The sequence below is a fragment of the Haliotis rufescens genome, unplaced genomic scaffold (genome assembly GCF_023055435.1).
Source record: "Haliotis rufescens isolate VD_foot unplaced genomic scaffold, xgHalRufe1.0.p SCAF_33, whole genome shotgun sequence".
Classification (NCBI taxonomy): Eukaryota; Metazoa; Mollusca; class Gastropoda; order Lepetellida; family Haliotidae; genus Haliotis; species Haliotis rufescens.
In genome coordinates, this window is record NW_025964035.1 from 614,062 (window position 1) to 637,320 (window position 23,259).

The 23,259-nt window shown below is 45.8% G+C and overlaps 4 protein-coding genes across 4 annotated transcripts in view; 2 read left to right on the top strand and 2 right to left on the bottom strand.

Moving 5' to 3' along the window:
• LOC124151609 (aminopeptidase N-like) overlaps positions 1 to 2,673 on the bottom strand; it is a 56,090-nt gene extending 53,417 nt beyond the window's left edge. Inside the window, exon 1 of the mRNA XM_046524141.2 lies at positions 2,048 to 2,673. Coding sequence (XP_046380097.2) covers positions 2,048 to 2,381 — 334 coding nt within the window. The 5' untranslated portion in view covers positions 2,382 to 2,673. The remainder of the gene's footprint in view (positions 1 to 2,047) is intronic.
• A 3,626-nt stretch (positions 2,674 to 6,299) lies between these two features.
• Positions 6,300 to 13,462, bottom strand: LOC125371993 (integumentary mucin A.1-like). Its single transcript, XM_048380768.1, has 3 exons — positions 13,032 to 13,462; positions 12,127 to 12,551; positions 6,300 to 6,505 (listed from the first exon to the last, which is right to left on the bottom strand). The coding sequence occupies exons 1-3, from the start codon at positions 13,460 to 13,462 to the stop codon at positions 6,300 to 6,302; spliced, it is 1,062 nt and encodes a 353-aa protein (XP_048236725.1).
• Positions 13,463 to 18,393: 4,931 nt separating this feature from the next.
• On the top strand, positions 18,394 to 20,079 carry LOC124151592 (putative proline-rich protein 21). The gene has a single exon (XM_046524123.2). The coding sequence runs from the start codon at positions 18,394 to 18,396 to the stop codon at positions 20,077 to 20,079; it is 1,686 nt and encodes a 561-aa protein (XP_046380079.2).
• Positions 20,080 to 20,089: 10 nt separating this feature from the next.
• On the top strand, positions 20,090 to 21,754 carry LOC125371994. Its single transcript, XM_048380769.1, has one exon. It carries the CDS (start codon positions 20,090 to 20,092, stop codon positions 21,752 to 21,754), a length of 1,665 nt encoding a protein of 554 aa, XP_048236726.1.
• Positions 21,755 to 23,259: the final 1,505 nt, after the last annotated feature.

Here is a 23,259-nt window from a genome sequence, read left to right on the forward strand (position 1 = left end):
CCAACCCCACGCACCTGAAACCAACCCCACGCATCCCTTTCTGAATCCTGGGTGACCTGGGTTTGGGCTCCATCCACATTGTACTATCCAAATGTGACCTGCAGTGCGTTGCCCAACTTAAACCATGAAGCACATTCTGGTGAAAGTTCACACAGTACGCGTTCTAACCTCAATTTTTGTCTGATTGGGTGAGAGATAATTGAATCAAATATTCAGAAAATAGCAAGCAGTAGCCCTAGGACGAACGCATAAAGTGTACCTATAAGCAGGTAGGCTAAGGTAGTTATGTACATGCATGTGGAATACTGTACATTGTACAAGATAAAATACATGCATCCCTTAAGCAATTTCGTTGTAAAGAATGACGGATCGGGGGCAACAGGTTCTAGTTGTTGTTGACCTCGAAGAACCATCAAGTTCGTGAGAAATACTGAGAAAATACGTAAAGATCTCCAATAGCCTGTGAGGCGCTCGAATGTTGACAGTGACATCACCGTCACATCCTACCGGGTACCCACCCAACTACTATCCGCGACCGACGTTTCTTAACTTCACGTGTTTTGTGACCTGTGCGCTATACACAGGGCCGCGTGCAACCAGTGGTTGATATCATGAGGAAACCCAGCCCGATCAAACCAACACAGCTAGCGCTGAGCAAGGTCTGGTGACTGGAAGGGTGTTGACAGTAAGCACACAGAAGTTGCCCGGAACGAGCACACACGCGGACACCCAGGAATGTAGGAAATGGCACAACACCACTCCGCGTCAAACTGCTGTGGTCGTTTCCAGTTAATATTTCTGTTTTTAAAATAAACAGGATGATTCCATTCTTAACGAGAAAACAAAACGTGGGTATTGCTGGTAAGAACAGAGACCCAGAAGCTGGTCAGCCTCGGTGACTTGGTTGATTGTGTGTTACCTTACCTCAGCATTGGGGGACGTTGCTTAATAATAATAATCATAATCATAATCATAATTAGTGCATGTATAATGCGTCAGATTCCATTCACCAAGTGGATGCTCATAGCGCTACACTATTATTACCCCGGTCAATGGATCAGTGAGCACTCGATTTTCATTCTCAGCTCCCTGGGGAGTATACAACCCAAGCTGCCTGTGAGGCGCTGGAAGGTTAACAATCACAGGATTGTCAGGCCCAGACTTAATTATTTACAGACCGCCGTCATGTAGCTGGAATATTGCTGGGTGTTGCGTTAAACAACAATTGAGTGAGTGAGTATGGCTTTACGCCGCTTTTAGCTACATTCCAGCAATATCACAATGGGGGACACCAGAAGGCTTCACACATCATACCAATGTTGGGAATCGAACCAGGAACTTCAGCCTTACGACGGAACGCTTTAACCACTAGGCTACCCAGCCGCCCCCGTCAAACAACAAACTGGTCAAAATAAGAACACATTTTGAAACATATTTTCGGAAGACACACATGAGCATTTGTAACAGTGACCTATATACGGCAGCATCATTACGTTATAACGAAGTGATTTCATCTGTCCCCTTGAGTTCGTTACAAACAAAACTGACACTGACAATGCTTGAGCATGTCTACGCTCAATACACATGCTTTATACACGATCGTTCGCTTTAAATGAAAATACAACGTACATGTTATTCGGAACATGGCTAGGGACGTTAAACAACCATTGTGAATATTCGTGAGTACAGAAGGCGACAATTGTCGGCCCAGGGGGGCCCCATTCAACACGCAGCGTCTGGTATGACAATCTGTAACTGTAGTCCCTAGGCCTCCAGTGCAACAAAACGCATACAAGTCCATATGTTTGACAAAGTCAACTTCAATACTTTCTTTAACTGCTCTTTGCAATGCGCGCATGACGTAAGGGGTATATACGTGTATTCCACGAGGACGCCGCGCCCCTACATTAATCAAAATTTAAAATTGTACTTATACTAGTATTACACTGGGGAATTTTCATTTGACGACACCGTAACCCAGTAATTCCGCTGATTAATAATTAACTATTAATTATCAATACCTATATTTTATGAATATGATACTTACATATTTCCATCTCCCCATCCATGGCCATCTTCTTGCACTGGGTCTTCACATAATCCGAGCTGGGGGTCGTCGTCCCCTTGTTCCCCCCCTGTTGCCCCTGCTGTGCCCCGTTAGAGGGGGGCCAGCTACACACAACTGTCTTCTGACCCCCCGCAAAATGAACAATCAACCCCACTCCTACGGCGATCGCGATGACCAACAGCACCATCACAAACCCAACTGCCGTGCTGACGTAACATCCTCCGCTTTTGCTTTTCTTTCCATTTGTCAAATTGGATTCACTGTTGTACTTTTGCATGTCAGAAAAGTCCATGCGTTCTACCCCATTCGCCATGGTACCGTTACACTTCTCGCAATGGACGGGCGATCAGTAACGCCCTCACTTCGCACTATTACCACTTAGGTTCCAAAGCGCGTCTGTTCCTCCGTACAGGTGTTAAAGATGTTGGTGCTTGTTTATGACAGTCGCGGGGCAGCGAGAGTTAACGAGTCATCCAGGACGTGCTTGGGGAGATGATCCGTCTCGCTGTGAGACAACTGGTGAATGCTCACCTGGGAGCCGTCAGCCAGGTGTAGCGCGGCGAGGTCGCATGTCACATGACACCCCCAGGAGGCCGGACAGCCCGCGGTGACCCCCGGGTCCTGACGGGAACATGCGAAACAAATTATTCACTCAATTTGGAAGATTTAGCGGGTAACGATGCGCGGAGGGGTTAATATGAAAGTGTGCAGACCTCGTTCTGCCATATCGCCCTCCTCAGCACGATCCCAACCACTTGCCGTGGATTGCAGCCTCTTCCCCTCTGTGCTCCTCGCATTTTATTACTCCTCTCAGTGCACCACGCATTCCTCTTCTTCTCTGTGCACCACGCATCCCTCTTCTTCTCAGTGCTCCTCGCATTCCTCTTCCTCTCTGTGCATCTCGAATTCCTTTTCCTTTCTGTGAACCACGCATTCCTCTTCTTCTCAGTGTTCCTCGCATTCCTCTTCCGCTCTGTGCACAACGCATTCTTCCTCTTCTCAGTGCTCCTCGCATTCCTCTTCCTCCATCTCGCATTCCTCTTTCTTTCTGTGCCCCTCGCATTCCTCTTCCTCTGTCTCCATCTCGCATTCCTCTTCCTTTCTGTGCACCTCGCATTCCTCTTCCTCTCTGTGCACCACGCATTCCTCTTCATCTTTGTAAATCTCGCATTCCTCTTCCTCTCTGTGCACCTCGCATTCCTCCCCTTCTCAGTGCACCACGCATTCCCCTCTCTCTCTCTGTGCACCACGCATTCCTCTTTCCCTCTGTATACTAAATAGTTGTCATGGATTTTTGTTCCTTTTATCTCTCTTTGTCCCCCGCCTTTAAAATTTAATGTTATTGCCGTAAGACAATCGCAGGTATTCCCCCTTTACTCTCACAGTCACCTTGTCTCACGCATTCCCCCACTGGGAATGTTATCATCATGCACAAATGTGCCGTTATCTCTCAGAGGAATCTTATGCCGCTCAACGTCTCCTTCACCCTTCACCCCTCTGCCCTCTCTCTCGTTCTTACTGTCTCTGTGTCTCTCTCTCTCACTCTCTCTGTTTCTGTGACTCTCTCTCTCACTCTCTCTGTTTCTGTGACTCTCTCTCTCTCTCTGTCTCTCACTCTATATCACTCTGCGTGTGTGTCTCTGCTTCTCTCCTGTGTTTCTCACCGTGTCTCTCTGAGTCAGTGTGTCTCTCACTTTGTGTCTCTCTCTCTGTCTCTCATTCTATATCACTCTGTGTGTGTCTCTGTTTCTCCCCTGTGTTTCTCACTGTGTCTCTCTGAGTCAGTGTGTCACTCACTTTGTGTCTCTCTCTCTGTCTCTCACTGTGTGTCTCTCTCTGTGTCTCTCACTCTATATCACTCTCTGTGTCTCTCACTCTATATCACTCTGTGTGTGTCTCTGTTTCTCCCCTGTGTTTCTCACCGTGTCTCTCTGAGTCAGTGTGTCTCTCACTTTGTGTCTCTCTCTCTGTCTCTCATTCTATATCACTCTCTGTGTGTCTCTGTTTCTCCCCTGTGTTTCTCACTGTGTCTCTCTGAGTGAGTGTGTCTCTCACTTTGTGTGTCTCTCTCTGTCTCTCACTCTATATCACTCTGTGTGTCTCTGTTTCTCCCCTGTGTTTCTCACTGTGTCTCTCTGAGTGAGTGTGTCTCTCACTTTGTGTCTCTCTCTCTGTCTCTCATTCTATATCACTCTGTGTGTGTCTCTGTTTCTCCCCTGTGTTTCTCACTGTGTCTCTCTGAGTCAGTGTGTCACTCACTTTGTGTCTCTCTCTCTGTCTCTCACTGTGTGTCTCTCTCTGTGTCTCTCACTCTATATCACTCTCTGTGTCTCTCACTCTATATCACTCTGTGTGTGTCTCTGTTTCTCCCCTGTGTTTCTCACCGTGTCTCTCTGAGTCAGTGTGTCTCTCACTTTGTGTCTCTCTCTCTGTCTCTCATTCTATATCACTCTCTGTGTGTCTCTGTTTCTCCCCTGTGTTTCTCACTGTGTCTCTCTGAGTGAGTGTGTCTCTCACTTTGTGTGTCTCTCTCTGTCTCTCACTCTATATCACTCTGTGTGTCTCTGTTTCTCCCCTGTGTTTCTCACTGTGTCTCTCTGAGTGAGTGTGTCTCTCACTTTGTGTCTCTCTCTCTGTCTCTCATTCTATATCACTCTGTGTGTGTCTCTGTTTCTCCCCTGTGTTTCTCACTGTGTCTCTCTGAGTCAGTGTGTCACTCACTTTGTGTCTCTCTCTCTGTCTCTCACTGTGTGTCTCTCTCTGTGTCTCTCACTCTATATCACTCTCTGTGTCTCTCACTCTATATCACTCTGTGTGTGTCTCTGTTTCTCCCCTGTGTTTCTCACCGTGTCTCTCTGAGTGAGTGTGTCTCTCACTCTATATCACTCTCTGTGTCTCTCACTCTATATCACTCTCTGTGTGTCTCTGTTTCTCCCCTGTGTTTCTCACTGTGTCTCTCTGAGTCAGTGTGTCTCTCACTTTGTGTCTCTCTCTCTGTCTCTCACTCTATATCACTCTCTGTGTGTCTCTGTTTCTCCCCTGTGTTTCTCACTGTGTCTCTCTGAGTGAGTGTGTCTCTCACTTTGTGTCTCTCTCTCTGTCTCTCACTCTATATCACTCTGTGTGTCTCTCTCTGTGTCTCTCACTCTATATCACTCTCTGTGTCTCTCACTCTATATCACTCTGTGTGTGTCTCTGTTTCTGCCCTGTGTTTCTCACCGTGTCTCTCTGAGTCAGTGTGTCTCTCACTTTGTGTCTCTCTCTCTGTCTCTCACTCTATATCACTCTGTGTGTCTCTGTTTCTCCCCTGTGTTTCTCACTGTGTCTCTCTGAATCAGTGTGTCTCTCACTTTGTGTGTCTCTCTTTGTCTCTCACTCTATATCACTCTGTGTGTCTCTGTTTCTCCCCTGTGTTTCTCACTGTGTCTCTCTGAGTGAGTGTGTCTCTCACTTTGTGTGTCTCTCTCTCTGTCTCTCACTCTATATCACACTCTGTGTGTCTCTGTTTCTCCCCTGTGTTTCTCACTGTGTCTCTCTGAGTGAGTGTGTCTCTCACTTTGTGTGTCTCTCTCTCTGTCTCTCACTCTATATCACTCTGTGTGTGTCTCTGTTTCTCTCCTGTGTTTCTCACCGTGTATCTCTGAGTGAGTGTGTCTCTCACTTTGTGTGTCTCTCTGTCTCTCACTCTATATCACTCTGTGTGTGTCTCTGTTTCTCTCCTGTGTTTCTCACCGTGTCTCTCTGAGTCAGTGTGTCTCTCACTTTATCTCTCACTCTCTGTCTCTCACTGTGTGTCTCTCTCTGTGTCTCTCACTCTATATCACTCTCTGTGTCTCTCACTTTATATCACTCTCTGTGTGTCTCTGTTTCTCTCCTGTGTTTCTCTCCGTGTCTCTCTGAGTGAGTGTGTCTCTCACTTTGTGTCTCTCTCTGTGTCTCTCACTCTATATCACTCTCTGTGTCTCTCACTCTATATCACTCTCTGTGTGTGTCTGTTTCTCTCCTGTGTTTCTCTCCGTGTCTCTCTGAGTCAGTGTGTCTCTCACTTTGTGTCTCTCTCTGTGTCTCTCACTCTATATCACTCTGTGTGTGTCTGTTTCTCTCCTGTGTTTCTCTCCGTGTCTCTCTGAGTCAGTGTTTCCTTTTCCTTTCTGTGAACCACGCATTCCTCTTCTTCTCAGTGTTCCTCGCATTCCTCTTCCGCTCTGTGCACAACGCATTCTTCCTCTTCTCAGTGCTCCTCGCATTCCTCTTCCTCCATCTCGCATTCCTCTTTCTTTCTGTGCCCCTCGCATTCCTCTTCCTCTGTCTCCATCTCGCATTCCTCTTCCTTTCTGTGCACCTCGCATTCCTCTTCCTCTCTGTGCACCACGCATTCCTCTTCATCTTTGTAAATCTCGCATTCCTCTTCCTCTCTGTGCACCTCGCATTCCTCCCCTTCTCAGTGCACCACGCATTCCCCTCTCTCTCTCTGTGCACCACGCATTCCTCTTTCCCTCTGTATACTAAATAGTTGTCATGGATTTTTGTTCCTTTTATCTCTCTTTGTCCCCCGCCTTTAAAATTTAATGTTATTGCCGTAAGACAATCGCAGGTATTCCCCCTTTACTCTCACAGTCACCTTGTCTCACGCATTCCCCCACTGGGAATGTTATCATCATGCACAAATGTGCCGTTATCTCTCAGAGGAATCTTATGCCGCTCAACGTCTCCTTCACCCTTCACCCCTCTGCCCTCTCTCTCGTTCTTACTGTCTCTGTGTCTCTCTCTCTCACTCTCTCTGTTTCTGTGACTCTCTCTCTCACTCTCTCTGTTTCTGTGACTCTCTCTCTCTCTCTGTCTCTCACTCTATATCACTCTGCGTGTGTGTCTCTGCTTCTCTCCTGTGTTTCTCACCGTGTCTCTCTGAGTCAGTGTGTCTCTCACTTTGTGTCTCTCTCTCTGTCTCTCATTCTATATCACTCTGTGTGTGTCTCTGTTTCTCCCCTGTGTTTCTCACTGTGTCTCTCTGAGTCAGTGTGTCACTCACTTTGTGTCTCTCTCTCTGTCTCTCACTGTGTGTCTCTCTCTGTGTCTCTCACTCTATATCACTCTCTGTGTCTCTCACTCTATATCACTCTGTGTGTGTCTCTGTTTCTCCCCTGTGTTTCTCACCGTGTCTCTCTGAGTCAGTGTGTCTCTCACTTTGTGTCTCTCTCTCTGTCTCTCATTCTATATCACTCTCTGTGTGTCTCTGTTTCTCCCCTGTGTTTCTCACTGTGTCTCTCTGAGTGAGTGTGTCTCTCACTTTGTGTGTCTCTCTCTGTCTCTCACTCTATATCACTCTGTGTGTCTCTGTTTCTCCCCTGTGTTTCTCACTGTGTCTCTCTGAGTGAGTGTGTCTCTCACTTTGTGTCTCTCTCTCTGTCTCTCATTCTATATCACTCTGTGTGTGTCTCTGTTTCTCCCCTGTGTTTCTCACTGTGTCTCTCTGAGTGAGTGTGTCACTCACTTTGTGTCTCTCTCTCTGTCTCTCACTGTGTGTCTCTCTCTGTGTCTCTCACTCTATATCACTCTCTGTGTCTCTCACTCTATATCACTCTGTGTGTGTCTCTGTTTCTCCCCTGTGTTTCTCACCGTGTCTCTCTGAGTCAGTGTGTCTCTCACTTTGTGTCTCTCTCTCTGTCTCTCATTCTATATCACTCTCTGTGTGTCTCTGTTTCTCCCCTGTGTTTCTCACTGTGTCTCTCTGAGTGAGTGTGTCTCTCACTTTGTGTGTCTCTCTCTGTCTCTCACTCTATATCACTCTGTGTGTCTCTGTTTCTCCCCTGTGTTTCTCACTGTGTCTCTCTGAGTGAGTGTGTCTCTCACTTTGTGTCTCTCTCTCTGTCTCTCATTCTATATCACTCTGTGTGTGTCTCTGTTTCTCCCCTGTGTTTCTCACTGTGTCTCTCTGAGTCAGTGTGTCACTCACTTTGTGTCTCTCTCTCTGTCTCTCACTGTGTGTCTCTCTCTGTGTCTCTCACTCTATATCACTCTCTGTGTCTCTCACTCTATATCACTCTGTGTGTGTCTCTGTTTCTCCCCTGTGTTTCTCACCGTGTCTCTCTGAGTGAGTGTGTCTCTCACTCTATATCACTCTCTGTGTCTCTCACTCTATATCACTCTCTGTGTGTCTCTGTTTCTCCCCTGTGTTTCTCACTGTGTCTCTCTGAGTCAGTGTGTCTCTCACTTTGTGTCTCTCTCTCTGTCTCTCACTCTATATCACTCTCTGTGTGTCTCTGTTTCTCCCCTGTGTTTCTCACTGTGTCTCTCTGAGTGAGTGTGTCTCTCACTTTGTGTCTCTCTCTCTGTCTCTCACTCTATATCACTCTGTGTGTCTCTCTCTGTGTCTCTCACTCTATATCACTCTCTGTGTCTCTCACTCTATATCACTCTGTGTGTGTCTCTGTTTCTGCCCTGTGTTTCTCACCGTGTCTCTCTGAGTCAGTGTGTCTCTCACTTTGTGTCTCTCTCTCTGTCTCTCACTCTATATCACTCTGTGTGTCTCTGTTTCTCCCCTGTGTTTCTCACTGTGTCTCTCTGAATCAGTGTGTCTCTCACTTTGTGTGTCTCTCTTTGTCTCTCACTCTATATCACTCTGTGTGTCTCTGTTTCTCCCCTGTGTTTCTCACTGTGTCTCTCTGAGTGAGTGTGTCTCTCACTTTGTGTGTCTCTCTCTCTGTCTCTCACTCTATATCACACTCTGTGTGTCTCTGTTTCTCCCCTGTGTTTCTCACTGTGTCTCTCTGAGTGAGTGTGTCTCTCACTTTGTGTGTCTCTCTCTCTGTCTCTCACTCTATATCACTCTGTGTGTGTCTCTGTTTCTCTCCTGTGTTTCTCACCGTGTATCTCTGAGTGAGTGTGTCTCTCACTTTGTGTGTCTCTCTGTCTCTCACTCTATATCACTCTGTGTGTGTCTCTGTTTCTCTCCTGTGTTTCTCACCGTGTCTCTCTGAGTCAGTGTGTCTCTCACTTTATCTCTCACTCTCTGTCTCTCACTGTGTGTCTCTCTCTGTGTCTCTCACTCTATATCACTCTCTGTGTCTCTCACTTTATATCACTCTCTGTGTGTCTCTGTTTCTCTCCTGTGTTTCTCTCCGTGTCTCTCTGAGTGAGTGTGTCTCTCACTTTGTGTCTCTCTCTGTGTCTCTCACTCTATATCACTCTCTGTGTCTCTCACTCTATATCACTCTCTGTGTGTGTCTGTTTCTCTCCTGTGTTTCTCTCCGTGTCTCTCTGAGTCAGTGTGTCTCTCACTTTGTGTCTCTCTCTGTGTCTCTCACTCTATATCACTCTGTGTGTGTCTGTTTCTCTCCTGTGTTTCTCTCCGTGTCTCTCTGAGTCAGTGTGTCTCTCACTTTGTGTGTCTCTCTCTCTGTCTCTCACTCTATATCACTCTGTGTGTCTCTGTTTCTCCCCTGTGTTTCTCCCCGTGTCTCTCTGAGTCAGTGTGTCTCTCACTTTGTGTCTCTCTCTCTGTCTCTCACTCTATATCACTCTCTGTGTGTCTCTGTTTCTCTCCTGTGTTTCTCACTTTGTCTCTCTGAGTGAGTGTGTCTCTCACTTTGTGTCTCTCTCTCTGTCTCTCACTCTATATCACTCTCTGTGTGTGTCTCTGTTTCTCCCCTGTGTTTCTCACTTTGTCTCTCTGAGTGAGTGTGTCACTCACTTTGTGTCTCTCTCTCTCTGTGTCTCTCACTCTATATCACTCTGTGTGTCTCTGTTTCTCCCCTGTGTTTCTCACCGTGTCTCTCTGAGTCAGTGTGTCTCTCACTTTGTGTCTCTCTCTCTGTCTCTCTTTTTCTCTCTCTTACCGACTCGAATATATCCCCACTCAACTCATTCAAGGAGCAACACGGTGTTGCATGAACATACGGCGTTGTCATACAGACCAGAGAGTTATTATCGTCCAGTTTCCAGCATACAAACATTTTCCCTCTCCGCGTCTCTCTCTCTCTCTCTGTCTCTCTCCGGTTTCGTGTCTCTCACTCTCTCTGTTTCTCCCCGTTTGTCTCACTCTCTCTGTCTCTCCGTGTCTCTCACTCTGTATCTTTGTTTCTCTCCCTATCTGTCTCTCATTCTGTCTCTAGCCTTTGCTCTCTATCTCTCTCACTCTCTCTCTCACTCTCTCTATCTCTCCGACTTAAATATATCGCTCAATTCATGCTAGGAGCAACAAGGTGTTCCAGCATGCACAACAAGCATTTGTTAACTTTTGTAAAACGTGAAGCAAACATGTTTTCCAAGACGGCAATACGGTTAGATTCAAACATATTGGATTTACCGGAAGCTAAACTGTTGTTTCGTCTGTCATCATTGACATGCCGTGGTGATTTAGCCACTGGTCACGCCGGGGTACAGTGTTACACAGCTTCACGTACTAGGAGGGAGGTCATCACAGCTGATGACAAGTGGCCCGCTGGGTTGTGTCCTCGCGTATAACGCACTAGAGCTGGTTTGAATCTTTAAGTGAGGTGAGGTGGAATGGGGTAAACGTCGCGTTCAAGATTATTACATTTATATAGCGACGTGCATGCACGTGTGTCTGTGTGTGTGGCTGCTTGTACTAGTCCGGACTGATGCCGATTTATAGTGCTAGCCCACTGAGATACCATGCCGCAGTTTAACATGAATACCCCACTCAGACACAGTATACTGACTCCGAGCCGACCAGTCCTTGTTTTAGCCCCTTAATGCCAAGCGCCAGACAGGGTAACAACAAGTACCATCTTTTAACGTATTTTGGTATGACGCGGCAAGCCTCGGAGTTTTTCCGCTTTTATCAACTCATGAGATACAAGATACCAAGTGTACTGACGGCGTACTTGAAATTATTATATCAAACTGACCTATCACAATGACTGGAGAGCGGGGCCATTCGTCACCATTCGCCCCTTTCCGGAACCTGCAAGAAGACTCGTCCCCTTATCGATGAATGTTATGCGCGAAAATACGACAAACCAATCAGATTGCGCGTATGATTTCAAGTTCTTCGTCAAAGAATCCCTCAGATATAATTTTTGATTTTACATATGTCTTGCATCTAAATATATACCCAAGACACAGTTAAACGTGTTCAATCATACTGTATAATACAATTAAGTCCCGATGTGTCTTAAATAGCATCTGGAATATATATGACATATGGGAAATCATTACGCAACGAGTTGACATTTTTTTAGTTATGCCCGTTTGCGCTTAGACGGAACCCAGTCGCAGAAAATGGCCTAGAGAGGGGCACGAGTCACTATTCGGCTTGTCCCAGAATAACACGAGTTGGTCACGAATCGAGCGGGGCGTGCAACGTGTGTATGTTATATTTGCAATGAGATATAATAGCGACAAACGTCAAATGTCACTGTGACCTGATTACTGGACACAATGATAAAACGGAACTCCATCCATCATCCTGTTGTTGGGGAGACAGTTACGTCCCTTTGTTAATCCCGTTATTAAAATATCGCTCTCAAATCCGTCAGAGGTTGTGATTCAATTCGCTGGTGATTAATGCCTCTCGGCGTATGAGTGGGCAGTGGACAGTCCGACTCTTGTCTCGGTGGTATCCGCTTGAGAAAACTGAAGTGTCACATATCTTATTCATCTTCTCTTAGTGCTATTGTCAACTTGCAACATCAACAGGATATATCTGTCACATAAATGTGCTGCTCGGAGTGATTTAACAGTCCGGGTGTGTGTTGGTTCATTGTATATTGTTTGTTGGTTTGTTTGTTTGTTCATCACCGCACTCATCAATATTCCAGCTCTGTGACGTCGGTCTGTCAATGATGGATCAGACTTACCACTGACTACAGTTATTGAGATCAATGCCCTTTCACTGAGTGGATATGTGAGTGAGTGAGTGAGTGAGTGAGTGAGTGAGTGAGTGAGTGAGGATAAGGCCCATAAGGATCCAATCCCATTCCTTAATTCAGTTCAGAGAAGGGAGCGGTAGGGTAGGGTAGAGTGAGTGAGTGAGTGAGTGAGTTTTTTCCTATTTTAAAAGTGGATGAAAAGTGATGCAGGTCTGAATCGTGTACCATTTTGCCGAAACACAGATATTGTCTTGACATCCACAGACCCAGCTAAAGTGTTGAATCCCACAGGCACAGCTGTGGTGTTGAAACCAACAGGCACAGATGTGGTGTTGAAATCCACATGCACAGCTGTGGTGTTGAAACCCACAGGCACAGATGTGGTGTTGAAATCCACAGGCACAGCTGTTGTGTTGAAACCAAAAGGCACAGCTGTGGTGTTGAAACCCAAAGGCACAGCTGTGGTGTTAAAACCCACAGGCACAGCTGTGGTGTTGAAATCCACATGCACAGCTGTGGTGTTGAAATCCACAGGCACAGCTGTGGTGTTGAAACCCAAAGGCACAGCTGTGGTGTTGAAACCCACAGGCACAGCTGTTGTGTTGAAATCCACAGGCACACAGCTGTTGTGTTGAAATCCACAGGCACAGCTGTGGTGTTGAAATCCACAGGATCAGCTGTTCTTTGAAACCCAGAGACACAGATGTGGTGTTGAAACCCACAGGCACAGATGTGGTGTTGAAACCAACAGGCACACAGCTGTAGTGTTGAAACCCAAAGTCACAGCTCTGGTGTTGAAACCCACAGGCACAGATGTGGTGTTGAAATCCATAGGCACAGCTGTGGTGTTGAAACCCACAGGCACAGCTGTGGTGTTGAAACCCACAGGCACAGCTGTGGTGTTGAAACCCACAGACACAGATGTGGTGTTGAAACCCACAGGCACAGATGTGGTGTTGAAACCCACAGGCACAGATGTGGTGTTGAAATCCACAGGCACAGCTGTGATGTTGAATCCCACAGGCACACAGCTGTTGTGTTGAAATCCACAGGCACAGCTGTGGTGTTGAAATCCACAGGATCAGCTGTTCTTTGAAACTCAGAGACACAGATGTGGTGTTGAAACCCACAGGCACAGATGTGGTGTTGAAACCAACAGGCACACAGCTGTAGTGTTGAAACCCAAAGTCACAGCTCTGGTGTTGAAACCCACAGGCACAGATGTGGTGTTGAAATCCATAGGCACAGCTGTGGTGTTGAAACCCACAGGCACAGCTGTGGTGTTGAAACCCACAGGCACAGCTGTGGTGTTGAAACCCACAGACACAGATATGGTGTTGAAACCCACAGGCACAGATGTGGTGTTGAAACCCAGAGACACAGATGTGGTGTTGAAATCCACAGGCACAGCTGTGATGTTGAATCCCACAGGCACAGATGTGGTGTTGAAATCCACAGGCACAGATGTGGTGTTGAAATCCACAGGCACAGATGTGGTGTTGAAACCCACAGGCACAGCTGTGGTGTTGAAACCCTGAGGCCCATAAAGATCCAGGTCCATTCCTTCATTCAGTTCAGAGAAGGTAGTGGTAGGGTAGTCTAGTGGTTCAAACGTTCGCTCGTCACGCCGAAGACCCAGGTTCGGATACCAAAATGGGTACAATGTGTGAAGCTCATATAGGGTGTTCCACACTGTGATATTACTTGAACAATACTCAAAGCGGCATTAAACCATATTCACTCACTCAGTTCAGAGAATTAAATCAGTTAAGGGACTCGCCCTGTGTAGAATCCATCTGGCCAGGTGAGCTAACTCCTGTCATACTCCCAAATGTCCTTCAGAATGAACTGGCAACATGTTTAACCGTGACAATACAAGAGAACATGCATACATAACCTACTTGGGATAAAAAAACTACTTCAAACTTGCACAGTCTCTGTGTGTTAATGGTCGTGAGGCTCTCAGCATGAATAGCAATGGGCGAGCCGTTGACAAGCTTGTCTGCGCGAACGCATCCACGCGCAGGACTTCCCGGATAGACAATTCAGGAAAACACGTCTGTATTCATCAACCTATGTTATGCTGTTTAGATTTAAATCAAGGCAACGTAAGACCAATCCTGTATGTGTGCACGTGACGCGGTGGTTTACGTGACATTGTAATGACTGGTTACAAAAGACTCAACGATGTGTCCGGGATTGTCTCGTGCAGTTAAACATGTTCTAGAAAACTAGAAATTAGAATATTCTCCGTCCCTCGGATGCATTATGAATTTTTCCCTGAAGGTTTCAGAACAAAAGTTGAAATTCTAGTTGCATATTCTTGTTTCAAATGTAAAATGTTATCTGTTTTGAAGGTAATCATAGAAAATAATTAAGTTGGTCGCGAGACGACGTGACATATACCGCAGGGTCACGTTACAAGTGTTATGAGCCGCTGTGTCGAGTGTCTTTCATGAGCGTTACAAGTACATACAGACGAGATGAGGTGTGGTGAGGTGAGGTGAGGTGAGGTGAGGTGAGGTGAGGTGAGGTGCGATATGATTTAATGTCGGGTTCAAGGTTATTGCACTCGTATAGTGTGTGTGTGTGTGTGTGTGTGTGTGTGTGTGTGTGTGTGTGTGTGTGACAATGTCTTTCTATGTGTGTGTGTATGTGTGTGTGACCATGTCTTTCTATGCGTGTGTGTCTGCGTGTGTGTGTGCGTGCGTGTGTGTGTGTGACCATGTCTTCTCTATGTGTGTGTGTGTGTGTCTGCGTGTGTGTGTGTGACCATGTTTTTCTATGTGTGTGTGTGTGTCTGCGTGTGTGTGTGACCATGTTTTTTCTATGTGTGTGTATGTGTGTGTGTGTGACCATGTCTTTTTATGTGTGTGTATGTGTGTCTGCGTGTGTGTGTGTGTGTGACCATGTCTTTCTGTGTGTGTGTGTGTGTCTGCGTGTGTGTCTGCGTGTGTGTGTCTGCGTGCGTGCGTGTGTGTGTGTGTGTGTGTGACCATGTGGCCATGTCTTTCTATGTGTGTGTGTGTGTCTGCGTGTTTGTGTCTGTGTCTCAGTCTGTTTCCCTGTGTGCCTTTGTGTGTGTATCTTTGCGCGTGCGTGCGTGCGTGTATGTGTGTGCTTGCGTGTGTGTGTGTGTGTGCGTGCGTGCGTGTGTGTGTGTGTGTGTGTGTGTGTGCGTGTGTGTGTCTGTGTGTATCTTTGCGCGTGCGTGCGTGCGTGTATGTGTGTGCGTGCGCGTGTGTGTGTGTGTGTGTGCGTGTGTGTGTCCGAGCGTTCCGGGACGTGTTACTGTCTATTCAAATTAAAGGTTGTTATTGCACATATGTTCAATTTATATGTAAGTTGTATAACGCCACACTCAACAATACTGCAGCTGGTTGAAGACGGTCTGTATATAACCGAGTCTTGACCAAACAATTCAGTGATTGACACGGATAAGATGGCATACTATGACATGTATCAGCCTCGCCTCTTACGACAGACGAGGTGACTGGGGGACCTATATCACCCGGAATCACACCGGGAGTAGTTCCAAAAGATTTACGTCATTTGTGAGTTTAAAAAGAAAATTGTGAATAATAAAAAGGTGATTCTTTTAATACAGTAAGCTTTGTTTATAACGAACACGCTTATAACGAACTGACGGATATAACGAACTGCTTTTTGTCCCAGCCAAATAATGTATATACATTGAATATTGTATATATGCTTATTACGAACTACGGTTATACCGAACTAACATTAGTGGTACCTTTGAGTTCGTTATGACCGTAGTTTACTGTAAATCGTCCAGTGAGTGAAAGATATAGATAATATACTAGTCTGTCTTACAGACCCTGATACAAATATATATCAAATACAGCACATGGAAGTCTATAATGTTTGGCAAGTCTAGATTACTGCAGTATCAGAAAATGAAGAGAGTCACTGGGCTCCCTTTTATTATATTTTTATTAAGATAACTGAACAACTTTTCTTTTTCAGTACGATATGTTCATTTCAGAGACTAGATGTAGTCTAATAATATACAAGCAGATCCATTTTGTCGGGACTATGTGCACGTGACAAGTGTTATAATGACTTACAATGCGTCTTTGTTATGACATATAATGTTATGTTTTCACACACCTTGAGAAGACCAAGTAGGGGTTGTAAACAAACAGATATATAGAGGTTATCATAGCAATAAGAAATAGAAAGTTGAAAACTGATCCCCCATTTCTAGTGTCCTCACTAAATTCTTTCACAATTTATATCTCCAAAGTTGCCAAAACTTGTAAAATGCTTCAGCTACGTCAGAGTTAGATTTTATTCACTATAAAGACTCAAGCTCCAAATGGCCGCCTCCGTGGTCTAGTGGTAGAGCGTCCGCCCGGAGAGCGGAAGGTGCAGGGTTCGATTCCCGGCCGCGTCATACCAAAAGACGATAAAATATGTTACTTGTTGTTAGTCTGCCTGGTGCGCGGCATTAAGGGGCTAAAACAATGACTCGTCGGCTCGGAGTCAGAAAACTGTGTCTGAGTGGGGTATTCATGTTAAACTGCGGCAAGGTATCTCAGTGAACTAGCACTATAAACTCGGCATCAGTCCGGACTGGCACAAGCACCCAGACACACACGTGCACGCACGTCTCAAAATAACTGAAATAATCTTGAACGCGATATTTAAAAAAACATTTTAGCTCACCTCACCTCCGGCCCCAAAATACACTCAGTGCAAATGATTTATAGGTACAAATTTACATTTATTGTTTCTAGGTTTCAACAATTTATTTACTTGATGTAAATAAAAATGGAAGTGTTACATGTAACAACTATGTTATTGTTCTCGAAGATTTGTTTGTTTGGTTGTGGTTGAACGCCGCACCCAGCAATATTCGAGGAATATGACGGCGGTGTGTAAATTATCGTGTCAGGACCATGCAATCCAGTGATTGACATATTGGACATCGATCCAAGCAATTGGGAAACGATGACATGCATCAACCAAGTCAGCGAGCCTGACCCCCCGATCCCGTAAGTCGCCTCTTACGACAAGCATGGTCGCCTGTTACGGCAAACATAGGTTGCTGAAGACCTATTCTACCGGATCTCGAAGAGATTTATAAGCTCAAACATTTATTGTTCTCGAAGAGAGTTATAAGTGTTTGAAAGGGGTATTGCTCTTTAACAAGCATAGAGATATATTTTGTCCTAATTTTAGAGTAACGATATCAGACAAGTAAACACGCATTTAATTTTCAACAGACACTGTGTAGAATGTAAACACATACCAGATATGTTTAGATCTAGACAATGTGTTTAAATGGCAAACGGAATATACATTTGGTATGTCCTATCTAAACATTTGTCAGGTCTAAACACATGAAATGAGGTATCGCCTCTCCGCAATAAAACATGTTTGAAATGTGTTTACGTCAAAGTGCATATCGTTGTGTATTATCTTAATAATCTAACGTGTTTATGACAAAGTGCATATCGTTGTGTATTATCCTAATAATCTAACGTGTTTACGTCAAAGTGCATATCGTTGTGTATTATCCTAATAATCTAACGTGTTTACGTCAAAGTGCATATTGTTGTGTATTATCTTAATAATCTAATGTGTTTATGTCAAAGTGCATATCGTTGTGTATTATCCTAATAATCTAACGTGTTTACGTCAAAGTGCATATCGTTCTATATTATCCTAATAATCTAACGTGTTTATGACAAAGTGCAAAGAGGACGATAGGGCCTTAAGTCAAATATCAATAAGATGTATATTATTAAAATAAGGTTTCACAAGTAATCGGATCAAGACATATCATATTCATAATTACAAGTTGTTCCACTATGAACAATATTTCCAGTGTTATTGTGTAACATAACACCGACCTTGAAGGTTGGTTTGGTTCATGAATATGATTGTATGATATCGTTAAAAAATCCTGTGATCGGGGGATTGAACAGAATGCAGTGTATATAATATACCCTGGACAATACTGGAATTCAATCTTAACACGTTAAGACGCTAAACATGTGTAACTGCTGAACACATTTCGAAACATGTTTGGACCTATACATTGTGAGACAAGTGACGAGGTACGTTTTGTGTTCAGCATGAAAAGACGTTTTTGCAGTGACGTCTAAGCCTTTAGATTTACGATGTTTACACATTCCTGGTTATAGTCCGCCGTGTCAAGACGATCAGTTTTCAAAGTTATTGTAAAATTACTGCATCTAAATCAATATAAAACTACTTTAAAGTAGTCTGTGGATGTCAAAACATAAATTATTTTTTAAAAACATTTTGAGCGTTTTAAAGTGTTTAAAATATAGCAGCACTTTAAAGAATAATTTATAGAGGACTGCCGTGACAAGATTGAGAGACATCAGACAATCTTAGTTTGTTTGAATAAACCAATGTATTAATTAGCAGCATCTTGGCATACATTGTCAAATACTTACTGAGGGACTGGTCATTTAGTATACCGGGGTGGGGATGGGGATGACGGCCATCGAGATTTGTCTTGGGACTGTATCATATTTAGCTGAGCCCTCCCCACCCTTAAACCTTCAACTGACGTCCCACAGCACAAGTATCACGCCTCACAACCTGTGTTTCACGTCACACAACCCGTGTCTCATGTCACACAACCTGTGTCTCACGTCACACAACCCGTGTCTCACGTCACACAACCTGTGTCTCATGTCACACAACCTGTGTCTCACGTCACAGAACCCGTGTCTCACGTCACATAACCCGTGTCTCACGTTTCACAACCTGTGTCTCACGCATCACAACCCGTTTCTCACGTCTCACAACCTGTGTCTCACGTCCCACAACCCGTGTCTCATGTCACACAACCTGTGTCTCACGTCACACAACCCGTGTCTCACGTCTCACAACCCGTGTCTCACGTCTCACAACCTGTGTCTCACGTCTCACAACCGGTGTCTCACGTCTCACAACCCGTGTCTCATGTCTCACAACCCGTGTCTCACGTCTCACAACCGGTGTCTCACGTCTCACAACCCGTGTTTCACGTCACACAAACCGTGTCTCATGTCACACAACCTGTGTCTCAAGTCACACAACCCGTGTCTCATGTCACACAACCTGTGTCTCACTTCACACAACCCGTGTCTCACGTCACATAACCTGTGTCTCACATCACATAACCTGTGTCTCACGTCACATAACCTGTCTCACGTCCCACAACCTGTGTCTCACGTTTCACAACCCGTGTCTCACGTCTCACAACCTGTGTCTCACGTCTCACAACCCGTGTCTCATGTCACACAACCGGTGCCTCACGTCACACAACCTGTGTCTCACGTCTCACAACCCGTAAACCTTCAATTGACGTCCCACAGCACAAGTATCACGCCTCACAACCTGTGTTTCACGCCACACAACCTGTGTCTCACGTCACATAACCCGTGTCTCACGTTTCACAACCTGTGTCTCACGCATCACAACCCGTATCTCACGTCTCACAACCTGTGTCTCACGTGCCACAACCCGTGTCTCATGTCACACAACCTGTGTCTCACGTCACACAACCCGTGTCTCACGTCTCACAACCCGTGTCTCACGTCTCACAACCTGTGTCTCACGTCTCACAACCCGTGTCTCACGTCACACAACCCGTGTCTCACGTCTCACAACCCGTGTCTCACGTCTCACAACCTGTGTCTCACGTCTCACAACCTGTGTCTCACGTCACACAACCCGTGTCTCACGTCACACAACCTGTGTCTCACGTCTCACAACCTGTGTCTCACGTCTCACAACCGGTGTCTCACGTCTCACAACCCGTGTTTCACGTCACACAACCTGTGTCTCATGTCACACAACCTGTGTCTCACGTCACACAACCCGTGTCTCATGTCACACAACCTGTGTCTCACTTCACACAACCCGTGTCTCACATCACATAACCTGTGTCTCACGTCACATAACCTGTGTCTCACGTCACATAACGTGTCTCACGTCCCACAACCCGTGTCTCACGTTTCACAACCCGTGTCTCACGTCTCACAACCTGTGTCTCACGTCTCACAACCCGTGTCTCATGTCACACAACCGGTGTCTCGCGTCACACAACCCGTGTCTCACGTCTCACAACCTGTGTCTCACGTCTCACAACCTGTGTCTCACGTCACAGAACCCGTGTCTCACGTCACATAACCCGTGTCTCATGTCACACAACCTGTGTCTCACGTCACACAACCCGTGTCTCATGTCACACAACCTGTGTCTCACTTCATACAACCCGTGTCTCACGTCACATAACCTGTGTCTCACGTCTCACAACCTGTGTCTCACGTCACACAACCTGTGGCTCACGTCACATAACCTGTGTCTCACGTCTCACAACCTGTGTCTCACGTCACACAACCTGTGTCTCACGTCACATAACCTGTGTCTCACGTCTCACAACCTGTGTCTCACGTCACATAACCTGTGTCTCACGTCACATAACTTGTGTCTCACGTCACACAACCTGTGTCTCACGTCACACAACCTGTGTCTCACGTCACATAACCTGTGTCTCAAGTCTCACAACCCGTGTCTCACGTCTCACAACCTGTGTCTCACGTCACATAACCTGTGTCTTACGTCTCACAACCTGTGTCTCACGTCACACAACCTGTGTCTGACGTCACATAACCTGTGTGTCACGTCACACAACCTGTGTCTCACGTCACACAACCTGTGTCTCACGTCACACAACCTGTGTCTCACGTCACATAACCTGTGTCTCACGTCTCACAACCTGTGTTTCACGTCACATTACTTGTGTTTCACGTCACATAACTTGTGTTCCACGTCAAATAACCTGTGTCTCACGTCTCACAACCTGTGTCTCACGTCTCACAACCCGTGTCTCACGTCTCACAACCTGTGTCTCATGTTTCACAACCCGTGTCTCACGCATCACAACCTGTGTCTCACGTCACATAACCTGTGTTTCACGTCACATAACCTGTATCTCACGTCTCACAACCTGTGTCTCACGTCTCACAACCCGTATCTCACGTCACATAACGTGTGTTTCACGTCACATAACCTGTGTCTCACGTCTCACAACCCGTGTTTCACGTCACATAACCTGTGTTTCACGTCACATAACCTGTGTCTCACGTCACATAACTTGTGTTTCACGTCACATAACCTGTGTCTCACGTCACATAACTTGTGTTTCACGTCACATAACCTGTGTCTCACGTCTCACAACCCGTATCTCACGTCACATAACTTGTGTTTCACGTCACATAACCTGTGTCTCACGTCTCACAACCCGTGTTTCACGTCACATAACTTGTGTTTCACCTCACATAACCTGTGTTTCACGTCACATAACCTGTGTCTCACGTCACATAACCTGTGTCTCACGTCACATAACCTGTGTCTCACGTCACATAACCTGTGTCTCACGTCTCACAACCTGTGTCTCACGTCACATAACCTGTGTCTCACGTCACATAACTTGTGTCTCACGTCACACAACCTGTGTCTCACGTCACACAACCTGTGTCTCATGTCACATAACCTGTGTCTCACGTCTCACAACCTGTGTCTCATGTCACATAACTTGTGTCTCACGTCACATAACCTGTGTCTCACGTCTCACAACCTGTGTCTCACGTCACATAACCTGTGTCTCACGTCACATAACCTGTGTCTCACGTCACACAACCTGTGTCTCACGTCACATAACCTGTGTCTCACGTCTCACAACCTGTGTCTCACAGTTCCCAGTGGTCCGCAACCCTCGTATCAGGGACCTCAATCCACACCTCTCGGGCATCAGTCATCATTGCACTTCCAACAACCAACATCGGGCGGTCGGGTAGCCTAGTGGTTAAAGCGTTCGCTCGTCACGCCAAAGACCCGGGTTTGATTCCCGATATGGGTACAATGTGTGAAGCCCATTTCTGGTGTCCCCCGCCGTAATACAGCTGGAATATTGCTAAAAGCGGCGTAAAGCCATACTTACTCACTCACAACCAACAACCCACAACCCACAACCCTCAACCTCTCACAGCCAACAACCCGTGTTTCTGGCCAACAATCCAGAAGCCTCAGAAGTCCCGTCTCACACCGCACAGCTCATGACACGACGTACGGTCGCATATCACTAGTCTGTCTTACAAATACAGCCCATGCAAGTCTATAATGTTTGGCAAGTCTAGATTACTGTAGTATCAGGACCTGAAAATGAGTCACTGAGCTCCCTTTCATTATAATTTTATTAAGATAACTGAACAACTGTTATTTCTGTACGATATGTTCATTTCAGAGACTAGATGTTAGTCTAACATATCACGCGCGGCCATTGCATCCATCAAGGATGTGGCCCCTGGCAGCCAGTGGACCCATTTCAGCCCTGAGAACAGCGATGCTTTTTCACCATTTTGACAGTCGTGACCGACTCAATTACAAGCAACCTGTGAAGATCCGGGGTAGAATAGGTCTTCAGCAACCCATGCTTGCCGTAAAAGGCGACTATGCTTGTCGTGAGAGGCGCCTTTAGAACGGGATCGGGAGGTCAGGCTGGCTGACTTGGTTGAGGCATGTCATCGATCCCTATTGCGTAGATCGATGCATATGATGTCAATCAGTGGATTGTCTGGTCAATACTCGATTATTTACAGACCGCCGTTATATAGCTGGAATATTGCTGGGTGACAAAACAAACAAACAAACCAAACATGCACAAGCCCTGCCTCCGTTGATGAAGCGTCCGAGACATGAGAAGATTTTATGTCCGTTTCATCACCGTCTGACTAAAAAATGGTCATCAGTGATCCCCTCGGGACTGTCTTTATAACAGTGGAACAGAACCAGACCAGCATTTCATTTGTGGCTGATGCATATATCTGAGTTTGAATAAGTTCCTACCCTAAACAATGAGTTGCGGAATATTATCACCTACCGTGAGGGCCGATTTACGCAGTGATTCTAAGTCAAATTTTGAAAATTAATTTCATAACAGGAACGTCCCCAATATCTCAGCAGACAAATATCATTTCAACTAGCATGTATTTAGTTTAGAGTAAATGCAAGGGGGAAGTTGATCTGAAAGCTCTCACCAATCTTATGCAACAAACAAACAAACGACAACTCATCAGAATCATAGAAAGTCAGTCGTAGACCATTTCCCAATCAACAAAAATGACACTCTCAAAGACATACACAATAAAATTAATATCACCAAATTCTGGGTTTGAGGTTAAATGGTCAAGATACCAGTAATGGCCGCTTGGACATGGTGATACCGGGAATGTAACAAGCGGTGTGAGGAGCTTGGACCTCGTCATGTAAAAGGGCCCCAATTCACCGACACGAGTTGTCTCCCTTTGA